This window comes from Tauraco erythrolophus, chromosome 8 (genome assembly GCF_009769465.1).
Source record: "Tauraco erythrolophus isolate bTauEry1 chromosome 8, bTauEry1.pri, whole genome shotgun sequence".
Taxonomy (NCBI): domain Eukaryota; kingdom Metazoa; phylum Chordata; class Aves; order Musophagiformes; family Musophagidae; genus Tauraco; species Tauraco erythrolophus.
Window position 1 is genome coordinate 7,195,312 of NC_141472.1, and position 16,812 is coordinate 7,212,123.

Sequence of the window (16,812 nt, forward strand, 5' to 3'; positions counted from 1 at the left end):
CCTGCAGTGTCTCGTCTGTGGCACTGCTGGCTGGGTACAAGATGAGCATATACAGAACGTGGCGTTTGAAATGAGCCCATATGGCGTGCTTATCCACTGTCTGGAAATGCGTATTTTGTTTGCCTTCTATTCTCGTGCTCAGAAACAGAGGGAACCAATTTCCCTAATCACCTCTCGATTTCCAGTGCAACCGCCCTCCGTATTTTCATGGATTGTGTGTAATTGCAGTCTGGGGTTTTTGTTTTTATTTTTCTCCCTCTTCATTTAGATGGTAGCTTAAATATTTGTTCCAAGTGAAAACTGAAGAGTGTGCTTCATACTGATGTGCCTATGTGACCTTTTATTAGCTTTTAATTTTCTTTTAAGAGATGACCCTGTTGTTTCCTTAATTTCTATTTATTTGTTTACCTGTTTATCTCTAGTGTATTTTTAGAGTCTTTTTTTTCCTTTTGTTGTTCAGAACACATTTGGTTATTTTGGCTTCTGTTTTTATGCTACTTGCTTTTTATGTTGCTTTTATGCTATGTATGAGATCATGATGTTGGCCACTGCATAGAAAATACCACTGGAATGGGTAAGGAGAGGTTTAAAAGAGATTTTTTTATTATGCTCAATGTAAATACTGAAGGTGCTCATAACTTTTACAAGTTGAACTCCCAAAATGAAGAAAAGTGGCCCCAAGAGAAAACAGAGTACCATATTAATTGTAGAATTTTCCCTGAATTTTTTGTTATCTTCCATACCCCAATTAATTCTTTGTAATCCGTTTAATTCAAGTACCTACAAATTGACATTTCAGCCGTACTTTTATTTGGAAGGGTGACTTCACTGCAAGAATTGAATCTCTCCAAGACCTGAAGTGCCTGAGAATGTTCGCTTCACACACTTGAGTTTGGTTTTGGTATTTTATACATTTTTTAATAACTGCATTCACAGGTAAAATATGAAATTGTTGAGGATCACAAGAATAAATTAAGGGAAGCCAGAGAAGAAGTCCAGAAAATGGAAACTATGTACAAAGAAAAAGAGAAGAAATGGAAGTGTGAAAGTGAAGACCAGAGAATTCAAGCAGAAGAGAAGTTATCATTGTTGCGTACAGAACTGCAAAATAGAGCGGAATATGAGAAGCAGAATTTACAAAAGGAGTTTGAACTTCGTGAAGCTGAAATGAATCGGCTTCAAGATCACCAGGCTGCCAAAATCCTGGAATTGGAGAAGCTGGTAAAAGAGCAGCAAAACAACTTGCAGCAACTAGAGGACAGCCTTGCAAGTGCACAGGCCATGCAGAAATCCCAGGAGCAATATGACAGGGACCTGCAGGCAGCCAAAGTGCTCATGGCAAAAGAAATGGAAAAGGCTACGCTTTGTCTGCAGGAAGAATGTGCACTGAGACTTATGGAAGCACAAAACATGTAAGTCCCGAGTATTTGAGCACTTTCACTTAGCAGTTCAGTCATTGTTATTGTTACTTTTCTTATGTTAAACTTAATGAGTTGTAGTGATGTGAGTTTGTCGCTTGATGGCACCAGCTAACATATATGTAAAGTTTACCCTCCCAAGGAATAGTAATCCTGTCCCTTAGTCTTCTATAGAATTTTACTTGTGTAAATGCATTTAATCTGGTCTAGCAAATCAAATGAAGTGTAGTCAAGTTCTGCTTGTTACAGTTAAGAATATAACACACAGCTGAAAAAAAAAGTACTAGCCTTGGAGGAGGGGAAGTGTTACAGGACATGAAAAAAATTTAGAGAATTTTTCCATTTACAAGTGTTTTCAAGCAATTCAAATAAGTTTGAGCAAGTTTTTCCTGGTTCGTGAAGCTCGTGTTATCCACTGAATGCTGGGGTTGATGGGCTGCGTATGGTATTCTTCAGTTGTGGTGGGACATTGTCGTGGGTTAGGTTGAACCGCCCCCCACACACAGCCGGTCAATCCCCCTCCCCCACCCCCAGGAATGAGGGAGAGAATTAAAGGAGAAACGGGAAACCCGTGGGTTGAGATAAGAATGATTTAATACAGATGATTTAATACAGTGTAGGTGCTCACCACCCCCTCGTATGCGAAGCCCGTCTCATCCCGAAGCTGCAATCCCAGACGAACGCGAGGCCCCGAAATAGAGAGGGGCAGAGAAAGAGAGAAAAAAAAAAGAAAGAAAACCAGCAGAGCAACAGCGCAGCAAGCACAAAAGAGCAAAAGTGCAAAAGAGCCAAAGCGCAAAAAGCCCTTCTTCCCGGCTGACCCTTGCTTTTATACTGGGCATGATGCTGCATGATATGGAATACTAATTGGCCAGTTTGACCCTCAATCTTAAGTTCCACCACAAATCACAAGGGGAATCGTGTCCCCCTTGTCCCACCGTGTTCCTGCACTCCGGCACACTGAAAAGTCCTTGGAGTTTCACTTCCAACCACAAACATCAGCTTGCTATCAACATTCTTCTCAGAGTGAGCCTCTGAGTAAAACCAAAACACAGAGCTCTTCTAGCTGTTAAAAACTCTGTCCCAGCTAAAACTAGGACAGACATGAAGGTTGTAACTGCTCTGTTTTTCCTCCCCTTCCTACCCCCATTGTTTTTAGTGTATTAAAGGAAATACTTAAACTACATGTTTGTGTTTGCATGCATTGCTTCAAATTTATCCATTCTTTCCTCCTCAAACATATGCTCATAGAACAAGGTTGGGGAAATAATTACGGTAAGAAAACAATAAAAGCAGGAACTTAGCCTTTAAAAAACCAATCACTTTAATTATTGCTGTCTGTATCCAAAAATACTGTAGTTAATGATTACACTAAATCACAGCATTTTAGATACTAAGTCTTCTACATCAAGATTTAAGCAGACCTCACAGAGCTGAGATGAGTTTGGAAGAGGCCCAAGTATCCCACATACACTTCCCCAGTGGTTTTATGTCTCAATCTTGACCAGATTGTTTTAGAGATGTTTATTATGACAGTTTCTTTACTTGCAGACAACAGATTCAAGATGTAGACAATGTATATACTGTGTCCTAGAAGCTCTCATGGCAGTATTTTCTCAGAGAACAACGTTTTTATGTTGCTCTGTATTAGTGAGTAATTTAACTGGGGTTCTATCTAGTAATAACCAGATACTACCAAGTGACATTGCATAAACCTTTAATTATGTGGCTATGAACTCACCTGTGTGGCTTGCATTGAATTAGTTCTTTGTTTGAAACATAAAGTAAAATCTGTGGAGGCTCAGTAAAGCTAGCTTATTTTTCTTTGATTTTTATTTATTATTTCAATTATTTTAAAGAAACACCAATCTTTTTGACAATATTCTCTTAACTTTCTTGGAAATAATACAGGGTCATGGAGGAACACAAAGCTATGACTCAGAAATTTGCAACTGAGCAAGAAATTCTTCTCCAAGAGCTGAAAAAGAAACATGTTGATGAGCTGGAACTCCAAAGTCAGCAGTTGCAGGAGAAGCATAAGCAGCAAATTTTGTCTCTTACAGCTGAATTTCAGACAAAGCACCAAGCTGAAATTGAGACACTTAAATCTACACTAGAAAGTAAGCAGCAGATTCAGCTTGAGGCTTGTGTTGCTGAACTACAGACAAAGCATCAGGCACAAATTGATGAGCTGGAGGCTAAACACTTATCAAATCTGGATTCCTTGGAGTCGTCCTACCTATCTGAAATTCAGAATATAAGAGATGAACACAGTCAAGCTCTTCAGAAACTACAGCTGCAGCACACAGAACAGCTACATGAAAAGGATAAAATGGACCAAGCACGCTTGGTTCAGGAGATAGAGATGTTGAAATTAAAGCATGCTGAAGAACTAGAAATTTCCCAAAATAATTTGAAAATTGAGCTAGCTACTGTTCATATGGAAAAACTTAAAGCCATGGCTGTTGAAGCAGAAGCAGCTCATAAGGTGAGTCAGAAAGAAAACTTGGCATAGAAGGTGAATTTTCATGGTGCATTGTATGGGATCACCTTTTTCCATTGTCCTTGGGGTGTATTTCTACAAGCTCCTTAGTGCTAGCACTTACACTTGTGTGTGGCCGTATTGTGAGCTGAAATAGGAAACTGAAGCTGAAAATTAAGTCCAACTGCCACTTTCCTCCTCAAATGCCCACACTAATGAGTCTATCTCAGTGTGTGGAAAATGTACAAATGAAGTAAATATTTTTACCATAATTCAGGTTAGAGGGTCTTCATTTTGTGGCTCAGAGCCTCTCTGCCTGACAGAATTACCATGTAATTTTTCAGAATTGATGAGAACAAAGTAAATGTAATTCTGTAGGTTAAGCAACATCTCTAGGAATGCAAAGATCCTCAGTAGTGGCACAGTCTTGAGGAAAAGAATAGAAGAAAGGTATCTAAGCTATTCTGGACCTTGTTCTTACCACAAAGGAGGGGCTGTTGGGGAATGTGAAGCTTAAGAGCAGCCTTGGCTGCAGTGACCATGAAATGGGGGAGTTCAGGGACCTTAGGACAATGAAGAGGGAGGTCAGCAAGCTCACTACCCTGGTCTTCAGGAGAGCAGACTTTGGCCTCCTCAGGGATCTGTTTGGTAGAGTACTATGGGATAAAGCCCTAGAAGAAAGAGAGGCCCAAGAAAGCCGGTTAATATTCAAGGATCATCTCTTCCAAGTTGAGTTACGGTGCATCTCAGCAAAGAGGAAGTTGGGCAAAAACACCAGGAGGCCTGCAAGGAGCCCCTGGACAGACTCAAACACAAAAAGGAAGCCTAGAGAGGGTGGAAACAAGGACAGGTAGCCTAGGAGGAATGCAGAGAAATTGTCCGAGCAGCTAGTGATTGCATTAGGAAAGCTAAAGCCCTGATAGAGTTAAATCTGGCCTGGGACATCAAGGGCAACAAGAAAAGCTTCTATAAGTATGTCAGTGATAAAAGGGGAGCTATTGAAAATGTGGACTTTCTCCAGAATGAAATGGAAGACCTGGCTACCCGGGATATGGAGAAGGCTGAGGTATTCAATGACTTTTTGCCTCAGTCTCCACTGGCAAGAGCTCCAGCTGCACAGCCCAAGTCACAGAAGGCAAAGGCAGGGACTGGGACCATGAAGAACCGCCCACTGTAGGAGAAGATCAGGTTTGAGACAATCTAAAGAACCTGAATGGGCACAAGTCCATGGGACCTGATGAGGTGCATCTGCAGGTCCTGAGGGAACTGGCGGATGAAGTTGCTAAGCCACTATCCATCATATTTCAGAAGTCGTGGCAATGTGGTGAAGCTCCCACTGACTGGAAGAGGGGAAACATAGCCCTCATCTTTAAAAAGGGGAAAAAAGAAGATCCAGGGAACTACAGGCCAGTCACTCACCTCTGTGCCTGGCAAGATCATGGAGCAGATCCTCCTGTAAACTGTGCTAAGGCATATGGAAAATGTGGAGGTGATTGGTGACAGCCAACATGGGTTCACTAAGGGCAAATCCTGCCTGAAGAATTTGGTGTCTACGATATCTACGATAGGGTTATAGTGTTGGTGGATAAGGGAAGAGCAACTGACATAACCTACCTGGACTTGTCCAAAGCATTTGACACTGTTCTGCATGACATCCTCATCTCTAAATTGGAGAGACATGGATGTGACAGATGGACCACTCTGTGGATAAGGAACTGACTGGATGGTGAAAGAGTTGCAGTCAAAGACTCGATGTCCAAGTGGAGGCCAGTGACGAGTGGTGTTCCTCAGGGGTCAGTACTGGGGCCAGCGCTGTTTAACATCTTCGTTGGTGACATGGACAGTGGGATTGAGTGCACCCTCTGCAAGTTTGCAAGCTGTGTGGTGTTATGGACACGCTGGAGGGAAGGGATGCCATCCAAAGGGACATGAAGAGACTGGAGTGATGGGCACGTGAGAACCTCATGAATTTCAACAAGACCAAGTGCAAGGTCCTGCACGTGGGTCAGGGCAATCCCAAGCACAAGTACAGGCTGGGTGGAGAATGGATTGAGAGCAGCCTTGAGGAAAAGGACTTGGGAGTGCTGGTGGATGAGAAGCTCAACATGAGCTGGCAATGTGCGCTGGCAGCCCAGAAAGCCAACCATGTCCTGGACTGTATCAAAAGCAGCGTGGGCAGCAGGTCGAGGGAGGGGATTCTGCCCCTCTACTCTGCTCTCTTGAGACCCCACTGTGTTCAGCTCTGGAGTCCCCAACACAAGAAGGACATGGAGCTGCTGGACTGAGTCCAGAGGAGGGCCACGAAGATGATCCATGCTGGATCACCTCTGCTATGAAGACAGGTTGAGAGAGTTGGGGCTGTACAGCCTGGAGAAGACAAGACTCCGGGGTGATCTTATAGCAGCCTTCCAGTACTTAAAGGGGGCCTACAGGAAAGCTGGAATGGGACTTTTTACAAGGGCGTGTAGTGACAGGACAAGGGGCAATGGCTTTAAACTGAAAGAGGGGAGATTTCGATTAGATGTAAGGTAGAAATTTTTTACATTGAGGGTGGTGAGGCGCTGGAACAGGTTGCCCAGAGAAGCTCTGGCTGCTCCATCCCTGGAAGTGTTCAAGGCCAGGTTGGATGAGGCTTTGGGCAACCTGGTGTAGTGGAGGGTGTCCCTGTCCATGGCAGGGGGGTCGAACGAGATGATCTTTGAGGTCCCTTCCAACTCTAACCATTCTATGATTCTATGACCAGCAGGTCGAGGGAGGTGATTTTGTCCCTCAACTCTAGTCTCATGAGACGCCCCCTGCAGTGCTGCATTCAGCTCTGGGGTCCCCAACACAAGAACATGGAGCTGTTGAAGTGGGTCCAGAGGAGGGCTATGAAGATGTGTGTGTGCTCATTGTTCATGAGGCAATGTTGTTCTTGTTTACTTAAAAAGCTTGATATGACAGGACATGCTTTTACAAATGGGTTAGAAAAATATTTTTATTTACTTTTTTCCTCTCCTTTTTTTAATTAATGCTTACACAGGATGATATCAACACAGCTCTTCAAAATCAAAGGAGGTTGCTGGAAGAAGAAAAACGTCTGGCCCTGGATATGTTACGTGAAGAAGTATTACGTATGGAGGAAAAGCATAAAAAAACACTTCAAGAAATTCAGGATCTTCATGAGACAGAAATTAAGAAACATAAAGAAGCATACTCCAGGGAGCTGGAAGAAGAGTTGGGGAAAATAAAAGCACAGCATGAACATGAGCAAGAGGTCAGAATGTTACTAATACCTAAACCGGAAATAACCCATAATTTTATGTTGAGTAAATTCAGTTTTATTAATCTTAGAAGTAAGGCTGTGTATCCAGATGCTCTTTGGATTTTTTTTAATAGTACCAGTAGATAGGAAGAGACAAAGTTAACGTTTTTAAGCTTCCATTTATTTAAAAGGACTGAAAAGAATTCGTATATATGTATTATCCTGAATTTTTAGAATTTAAATCCATGTTTGCAGTGCTGTCTTTGCTGGGGGAGGGGGAAGCGGGCTTGCTTCCTTCTGAGTTTCTGACATATTTAATTCAAAATTTTAAAACTGCCATTTCAATAGAAAACGAATAGGTAATAAATTAGGTCATTAACTATTTGTTGAAAGTAGCTGCTCAGTTCAAGACTTTATAAGTGAACAACTTGTACTAACGTTGATTTCTTCTTTTCTTAGAGAAATTAGTAATACTAAAAGTAAAAATAGTAAAAGCAGGTAATACTTTTTCAGATATGTTGTTTCAGGGAAGTTTGGAAATCTTCCTAGTTGCCCTTAAAGCTTTAACGTTTCTTGTTGGGAATGTTTACGTGTCAGCTTGATGATGGTTACTTTCATAGTGAAGGCTAAAATTTGATCTTGTACACTAAGTTGTCTTTAAACATTGAAATGGAATAAGATGTTCTGTTTTTTTCAGTCTTTTATACAATCCGACTTCTATTGATTTTTCACAATACTTTTCACTTTTCTGTATTATGTATTAGATGCATATATTGGGCAAAGTCACAAAAAAATGAGCTCTATACAACTATAACCAAATATAACATATATTATGTTAAAATACAAGTTATTTTCATTTACTAAATTTGAAAATTGGGTAGTATGCTAAATAACTCCCTACTTGCTGGTGCACCTTTATATTACTTTGTGCACCTCACAAAAATCAGTTAGGCTTGAGGAGATCCCCTGTGTTCTTTTGGACTGTCAGGCCTTAGAGCTGGTAGTTGTTTCCAGCTGGCTGGAGTGCCTTGCAAACTCTCTTTACTTTTGGAAGAATAGCTTGCCTGGGAGGTTAGTTTTGTGGGACGTTCTCATAGTTATTAAATTATTAAGCCATTCATCCTAGAAACAGGATTTCTCTCTATTCTGATGACTACAGTGACTCTTCTTAGAGAGGATAATAGAAAAAAAAAAACAACAACCAAAAACACGAACAAAAAACTCCAAACCTGTCTCTAATATTTTTGATGGACTTCTTTGTTGTATCGCATAGGATAATTGCAGTAAGTATAGCTGCGTAATGTTTAATCCCATTTGAACAAAAGAAATAGTGTAACCAGCAGAAATAGGGAAGTGATCCTGCCCCTGTACTCGGCACTGGTGAGGCCGCACCTGGAATATTGTGTCCAGTTTTGGGCCCCTCGCTTTAAGAGAGATATTGAGCTCCTGGAGCGGGTCCAAAGAAGGGCGACTAAACTGGTCAAGGGGCTGGAAAATAAAACTTATGGGGAACAGCTGAGGGAGTTGAGGCTGTTTAGCCTGGAGAAGAGGAGGCTGAGGGGAGTCCTGATTACAGCCTACAAATACTTGAGAAGGGATGGTGGGGAGGTGGGGGAAGGGCTCTTTACATTAGTGATGGGTGATAGAACAAGAGGAAATGGGTATAAGCTTAGTCAGGGGAGATTCAGGTTGGATGTTAGAAAGTATTTCTTCTCTGAAAGGGTTGTCAGCCACTGGAATAGGCTGGCCAGGGAGGTGGTTGAGTCCCCATGCCTGGATGTGTTTAAGAAAAGGGTGGATGAACTAGTTAAGGATATGGTTTAATGGGAGATTAGGGATGGTTGGACTGGATGATCTCTAAGGTCTTTTCCAACCTAGAAATCTATGAAATCATGTCTTAACAAAATATGCTCTCCCTGTTTTTTCTCTCTATCCCTTTCTTCCTTATTTAACTTCACTTAGACAAATCTTACAGGCTGAAAGAGTTGGGGCTGTTCAGCCTGGAGAAGAGGAGGCTCCGGGGTGACCTTATAGCAGTCTTCCAGTACCTCAAGGGGGCCTACAAGAAAGATGGGGAGAGGCTGTTCAGGAGGGCCAGTTGTGATAGGACAAGGGGTAATGGTTTTAAAATAGAGGGAGGTAGATTCAGGTTGGATATTAGGAAAAAAATTTTTACCATGAGAGTTGTAGAACACTGGAACAGGTTGCCCAGAGAGGTGGTGGATGCTCCATCCCTGGAGACGTTCCAGGCCCGGTTGGATGAGGCCCTGAGCAACCTGATCTAGTTGGAGATATCCCTGTTTGTTGCAGGGGGGTTGGACTAGATGACCTTTGAAGGTCCCTTCCAGCCCTAACCATTCTATGATTCTATGAAATGTCTTTTGGAAAGATCAAGTAGGGAGTACTCTGTTAATCTGACCTGATGGACTCATGAATGCAGGAGATGCTTGGTACCTAATGCCATGTTGCTTTTTATCTATTTTTGTCAATTTGTTTTTTTTGTACTCAAAACCATGACAGACAGCAGTGCTGTATGACCTTGAGGATTGGAGAGAACTACTGTGAAAATACTCTTAAGAATTTGGCTGAGCTTGATGATTTCATTTCAGTTTGGCTTTATTTTTTCCTTAATTACAACACTATGGCTAATATTCCTTACTTGCCTGTAGATGTATGCTTCTGCGTCAGCCTCTGAAGTAGAAACTGTGCGAACAGCTCTTCTGGCTCAATTCGAGGAGGTAAAATTGAAGCAACAGCTTCAGTTCCAGGAGGAGATTGAACTGCTGAAGTGTCAGTCGGAGGTGCTGCTTGAACAGCAGATTGCACAGCTGAAGGTAGGGTCTGGTTAAAATGAACTTCAGAGGAGCATGCACTGGTAGCATGTTTTTCTGAAAATGCAGTATTGGGAACAATGCAGTGTTCTGCAAGCAGTTGCAGTATATACAACACAGTTCTCTTAAAATCCTGATGGGGATGTGAAGTGGTGTTCTTCAAACAAACAAAAAAATCAGTGGAAAGTATTTGCTCGAAGCAACAGTTTATGTTTACTTTGTTGTTTGAAACTTTTTCTTCTTGGTGTCTGCAGAGCCCATGCCCTTGGCCTGTCATCCCTTGTCTACGGCACTTGTGTATATATGGCAAAAAGGTTCAGTGTTATCGAAGCCTTTACCAAGCATGTGATGACAGTGAGCACTTTGTGCATGAGATTTTTTTGTAGTTTGTTCTTAATTTCTGCTTTCTTTGAGTTCCAAACTTTCATCTTGATGAGCATCAAGATGCTTATCCCTGAAAATTATGTTTGCTCGGCCTTGTGTACGATGTAGAAATTGCCTATCATCTTCTGAGACTTGTACAAAATGTCCTCGTTGGTCAGATGACAAGCACGTATCAAGCTAGGGAAGGGGAGAGAAGAAGAATCTAGGGAGAAGACACATCCTGTGTCAGAAGAGGGAAGGAAACTCACCAACACGCTCAAGCAGTGCCTGCATTCATCTCAGTGTTGCCACTATACTAAGCATGCGTTGAGCTCAACTTGTTGAGCACGAGTAACTTAGATTTGATGAAGTACCATCTCGTCATTTGCTTCTGCTGGGGAAATTTCAACAGATCCTTACTGTTCCTGTCAGTGCTCCAGCCTGAGGTGGGGCTCTTCCTAGCAGTTGCACAAACCTCTAGAACTGGATGCTGCAGATGTGCAGAAAATTTCTCCTGTTTCCTGCCTCTGGCCCGCTGTGCAATCCTGAATGTTCTTTGACCTCTCTTCATCTGGTGCAGCTCTCTTTTGAAACAGACGACACAAGTGTATCTTGAAAAGCTGCTGGAGATATATTTGGCATTGCTCTCATCAGCTGATCCCCAGCCATCAGTCCACAGAAACTGGGACTGGGATGACCATTATGCAAATACCACAGAAGCGATTCATAGAATCATAGAATGGTTTGGGTTGGAAGGGACCTCAAAGATCATCTAGTTCCAACTCCCCTGCCATGGGCAGGGACACCCTCCACTACACCAGGTTGCCCAAAGCCTCATCCAACCTGGCCTTGAACACCTCCAGGGATGGGGCATCCACAACTTCTCTGGGCAACCTGTTCCAGCGCCTCACCACCCTCTGAGTGAAAAACTTTTCCTTATATCCAATCTAAATCTGCCCTCTTTCAGTTTAAAGCCATTGCCCCTTGTCCTGTCACTACAGGCCCTTGTAAAAAGTCCCTCTCCAGCTTTCCTGTAGGCCCTTTTTAAGTACTGGAAAGCTGCTATAAGATCACCCCGGAGCCTTCTCTTCTCCAGGCTGAACAGCCCCAACTCTCTCAGCCTGTCTCCATAGCAGAGGTGCTCCAGCCCTCAGACCATCTTTGTGGCCTCCTCTGGACCTGCTCCAGCAGCTCCATGTCCTTCTTGTGTTAGGGACTCCAGAGCTGAACACAGTATTCCAGGTGGGGTCTCACAAGAGCGGAGGGGCAGAATCCCCTCCCTCGACCTGCTGCCCACGCTGCTTTTGATACAGCCCAGGATATGGTTGGCTTTCTGGGCTGCCAGTGTATGTTGCCGGCTCATGTTGGGCTTCTCATCCACCAGCACTCCCAAGTCCATCTCCCCAGGGCTGCTCTCAATCCATCCTCTGCCCAGCCTGTACTTGTGCTTGGGATTGCCCCAATCCATGTGCAGGACCTTGCACGTGGCCTTGTTGAACTTCATGAGGGTCTCACAGGCCCACCTCTCCAGCCTGTCAAGGTCCCTCTGGATGTCATCCCTTTCCTTCGGCATGTCCACAACACCATCTCTTGTGCTGCCTAGGCGCTTTGGTTACTGAATAGCATTTGGGACACTATAAACTTCTCATTGTTGAAATTTTGCCAGGGGTAATTCTACTGCTAGTACAGTTGTCTGGTGGATTTGTTTGTTTGTTTGTTTGTTTTTTCTTCTCATAAGCTTGATGACCAGTGTGTTTTCTCAGAAGACACTGGCTGGATCTCTGAACGAGTCCAGAGAAGGGCCACGAAGATGATCAGAGGGCTGGAGAACCTCTGCTATGAAGACAGGCTGAGAGAGTTGGGGCTGTTCAGCCTGGAGAAGAGAAGGCTCCGGGGTGATCTTATTGCAGCCTTCCAGTACCTAAAGGGGGCCTACAGGAAAGCTGGAGAGGGACTTTTTACAAGGGTGTGTAGTGATAGGACAAGGGGCGATGGATTTAAACTGAAAGAGGACAGATTTAGGTTAGATATAAGAAAGAAATTCTTTACATTGAGGGTGGTGAGGTACTGGAACATGTTGCCCAGAGGAGTTGTGGCTGCCCCATCCCTGGAGATGTTCAAGGCCAGGTTGGATGAGGCTTTGGGCAACCTGGTGTAGTGGAGGATTTCCCTGCCCATGGCAGGGGAGTTGGAACTAGATGATCTTTGAGGTCCCTTCCAACCCTAACCATTCTATGATTCTATGATCTCGTTGCAAGGTCAAGCTGAGCTGTGTCATGGTCTGATACAGGTTTTTACAATGAGCCTTCTCCTGCATACTTCCCCAATGCTCATTTATGAGGTTGTCTTCATGTTAGCCAGTTGCCTTGCCTTCTTTCCCCGAGCTCCCCCAGCAGATTTCACATATTCAGAGTTCCTTTCTACAGTCTGACATACTCTTTTAGTGGAAGCACTCCCTCTGAGGCTGTTTGAGAGACTTCATCCACAAGCTTACGGTACTGGTCAAGGAAAGTCCTTATACTCCTTTGTGCCTGTTCATTTGTATCTTGCTACCTGCTAAGCACGCCACTGTTTGAGTCTACTCAGTTCAAGGACTGACTGACTCTTCCACAAAGGATCCAGGACAGCTCAGGTAACTGCATATGTACTGCTCTGAAGTCTTATTTCGTGCCCTGGGGAAAAACTGTTTTCTTGACTTACCAATCATAAAAAAAAAGACAGCTATCACCTTGGAGTGTATTGGTGTTCACAGATCATATTGCACAGGGGTTTTTTTGTGCCGTGATCAAGAAGATTCACTTCCCAATTCTGGTGTTGCAGAAACAATTACTAACTGGGTTTCCTTTTAGCCTTTTTGGGAAGGGATCCCAGGACTGTGTTTCATGTTCCTTACTTTCTGATGCAGGAGTTGGGGAGTGTCTAATAATCCCAGGCTTTAGAGTGCTTTACAGCACTGTGAGGTGAGATCCAATTTAATAGCTTATAGGTCATTTAACTGTGTAAACCTGCCTTGTAGATTTTCAGTTTGTTCTGGCAAATTGCTCCCCCTATGTGGAACTCAATACAGCGCATGTTGTACTACTTGCAGTTGCTGAAAGCATCTTCAGTCTGTCTCTGTTTTGACTTATCCATCTACTTTCTGTTCCTTGTCACTATCTCAGCAGCCTGAAATGACCCAGGTCTCAGTGAGCACATTCAGATAATTCATTTACATACTTTGTATTATTAAATCATAGTATCAGCATAATTTTGTTGATTAGGGATGTTAACTGTGTAACAGTAAGTTACTGCTAGTTAATGTGAGAGGTAAGGTGTGCGCATTTAAAGAAAAAAAGAGGGAGTGGATATTGGTTGTGGGTTTTTTTGAGTTTTTGTTTTTTGTTTTCTCTGTAAATCAAAGTGTATGTGACTTATGCAGGATGAATTTGAAGCTGAAAAAAAGACATTGCTACATGACAAGGAGCAGATACTGATTCAGGAGAGGGAGAAGGCGCAGGCTGCTCATCAAAAGGAGCAGAAAATGTCAGCCCAGCTACAGGAAAAAGCAGCAGTAATTATCCAGGTGAGTAGAAAACATTTTAAGTACAGACTTCAAATGAGCTTTTGTGGTTGTACTTTAGCACAGTGCTCTCGCCTTTCTCAGGATGTATAGAGGGACTGTGCGTATAATTCTCGTGATTGCTAGTTTTCAAGGTGTAGTGTATCACGGGCTCTATCTTTTAGTTGGAGTGCTACAGCAGTAACATGGAAACTGAAATGAAAACACGTGAACTGAAATGAAAACATGAAACTGAAATGAAACATGAGAGAACCTCATGAAGTTCAACAAGGCCAAGTGCAAGGTCGTCCTGCACGTGGGTCGGGGCAATCCCAAGCACAAGTACAGCTGGGCGGAGAATGGATTGAGAGCAGCCCTGAGGAAAAGGACTTGGGAGTGCTGGTGGATGAGAAGCCCAACATGAGCCGGCAACATACACTGGCAGCCCAGAAAGCCAACCGTATCCTGGACTGTATCAAAAGCAGCGTGGGCAGCAGGTCGAGGGAAGTGATTCTGCCCCTCTACTCTGCTCTCGTGAGACCCCACCTGGAATACTGTGTTCAGCTCTGGAGTCCCTAACACAAGAAGGACATGGAGCTACTGGAGCGAGTCCAGAGGAGGGCCACGAAGATGATCAGAGGGCTGGAGCACCTCTGCTATGGAGACAGGCTGAGAGTTGGGGCTGTTCAGCCTGGAGAAGAGAAGGCTCCGGGGTGATCTTATAGCAGCTTTCCAATACCTAAAGGGGGCCTACAGGAAAGCTGGAGAGGGACTTTTTACAAGGGCCTGTAGTGACAGGACAAGGCGCAATGGATTTAAACTGAAAGAGGGCAGATGTAGGTTAGATATAAGAAAGAAATTCTTTATGTTGAGGGTGGTGAGGTACTGGAACAGGTTGCCCAGAGAATTGTGGCTGCCCCATCCCTGGAAGTGTTCAAGGCCAGGTTGGATGAGGCTTTGGGCAACCTGGTGTAGTGGAGGATTTTCCTGCCCATGGCAGGGGGGTTGGAACTAGATGATCTTTGAGGTCCCTTCCAACCCTAACCATTCTATGATTCTATGAAACTGGGTAGCAGCTTGAAAGCTGGTCTTCAGCCATGTCTCAGGAAATTAATACTATTTTGTAAGGGAAGGCTGGGTATTTGCCTTTTTGCTGTCTGTGTATTGATGCCATCTGTACCTATTACTATTTTCTTGACAAAAAAATGTGTTCTAGTAGCTTTTGTTAGACCAACTGACCTATAGCTCGGAGAAAGTGAGACAGGCAAATGGGAAGTTTGGATCCAGAAGTGGAAAACACAATATTCATTTGCCAAATAAAACAAAATTTTATGCCTCCCATAAAGTGAGTATCTAAGTTGAATCTAGGTTATCTAGCAAGATTTAGAGAGAGGAACAGCTTGGAAAAAGTATCTGTTTTAATTAGGAAGTCTAGAAATGTCAGATTCTTTTTCAATGTTTAAAATAAGAGCTTTGAGTTTTCAAAATGGAAGATAAGATGAAGTAGGACATTCATCTGAGCCTGGCGTGTCTGGCAGGGGTTTGGGTTTTTTGACAGCGGCTGGATCTGCAAGAGGCCAGGTCTGTTAGAAAGGCATGGTAATAGCCTGTCCCACAGAGGGAGAAGAGTTTTGGGAAGGGAGTGGGCAGGGCTCATAGACAGAGCTTTAAACTAGGTATGAAAGGGGGTGGGGGTGAAATCAGGATCACTGGAAGGGAGCTGGAATGCAGTATGCCAGTGCTTGTGGGGGAGGAATGCACTAGCAAGATCGTGCAGTCTTGTGAATTAGCAAGGGATCAAGGTGTCATGCCAGGTTGCAGACAGAGCGCAGGGGTTGTTGAGGGGCTGGTTACTGTGGAAACATCTGAGCATCATCAGGGGCTCCAGGTACCTCCACTCAAATGCCTCCATATGAATGCCCGCAGCTTGGACAATAAACAAGAGGAGCTGGAGATGCTTGTGAGGCTGCAGCGCTATGACCTGATTGGCATCACAGAGACATTCATGGTGGAATGACTTCTGCGATTGGTGTGTTGGACTAGAGGGGTATAAACTGTTCAGGAAGGACAGGCAGAGGAGACGAGGAGGGGGTGTTGCCCTCTATGTCAACGAAAGGCTAGAATGCATGGAGCTCCACCTGGCAAGTGATGATGATAGAACCGAGTGCCTGTGGGCCAGAGTGAAAGGAAGGGTAGGAGACTTTACAGTGGGAGTGTGCTACAGACCACCCAATCAGGAGGACCAAGTGGATGAGGCCCTACATAGGCAGATAGGAGTTGCTGCTCGTTCACAAGCCCTGGTCCTCATGGGGATTTTAACCACCCTGATATCAGTTGGAAAAACAACACGGCGGGGAGCAAGCAATCCAGGGGATTCCTGGAATGCATTAACAACAACTTCCTTATCCAAGTGGTAGAGGAACCAACGAGGAGAGATGCCATGTTAGACCTCATTCTCATCAATAGGGAAGGGCTGGTAGGTAATGTTGAACTCGTGGGTAGCCTTGGTTGCAGTGACCATGAGATGGTGGAGTTTGAGATCCTAAGGGCAGCTAAGAGGGGGAAGCTCAGCAAGCTTGAAACCCTCGATTTCAGAAGAGCTGACTTTTGCTGCTTCAGGAACCTCCTTGGTAGCGTGCCATGGGATAAAGCCCTGGAAGGACTGGGAGCCCAAGATTGCTGGTTGACTTTCAAGGATCATCTCCTCCGAGTTCAAAGGCACTGCATCCCTAAAAGGAAGAAACTGGGCAAAAACACCAGAAGACCTATATGGATAAGCAAAGAACTCCTGGCTAAAATCAAATACAAAAGGGGATTACACAAAGCATGAAGCAGGGACTGGTAACCTGGGATGAGTACAAGGAAGTTGCTCGTGTACTCAGAGACCAGGTTAGAAAAGCTAAGGCCCTGACGGAGTCAAATCTGGCCAGCAATAT

The 16,812-nt window shown here is 43.9% G+C and overlaps 1 protein-coding gene across 2 annotated transcripts in view; it reads left to right on the plus strand.

Annotated features, from left to right (window-relative positions):
• PCNT (pericentrin) overlaps positions 1-16,812 on the plus strand; it is a 128,927-nt gene that overhangs the window by 37,550 nt on the left and 74,565 nt on the right. For both annotated transcript variants that reach the window (XM_086616121.1, XM_086616122.1), the window contains 5 exons: positions 937-1,412; positions 3,330-3,906; positions 6,923-7,156; positions 9,814-9,978; positions 13,757-13,900. In XM_086616121.1, the coding sequence (XP_086472247.1) occupies positions 937-1,412; positions 3,330-3,906; positions 6,923-7,156; positions 9,814-9,978; positions 13,757-13,900 (1,596 nt within the window). The remainder of the gene's footprint in view (positions 1-936; positions 1,413-3,329; positions 3,907-6,922; positions 7,157-9,813; positions 9,979-13,756; positions 13,901-16,812) is intronic.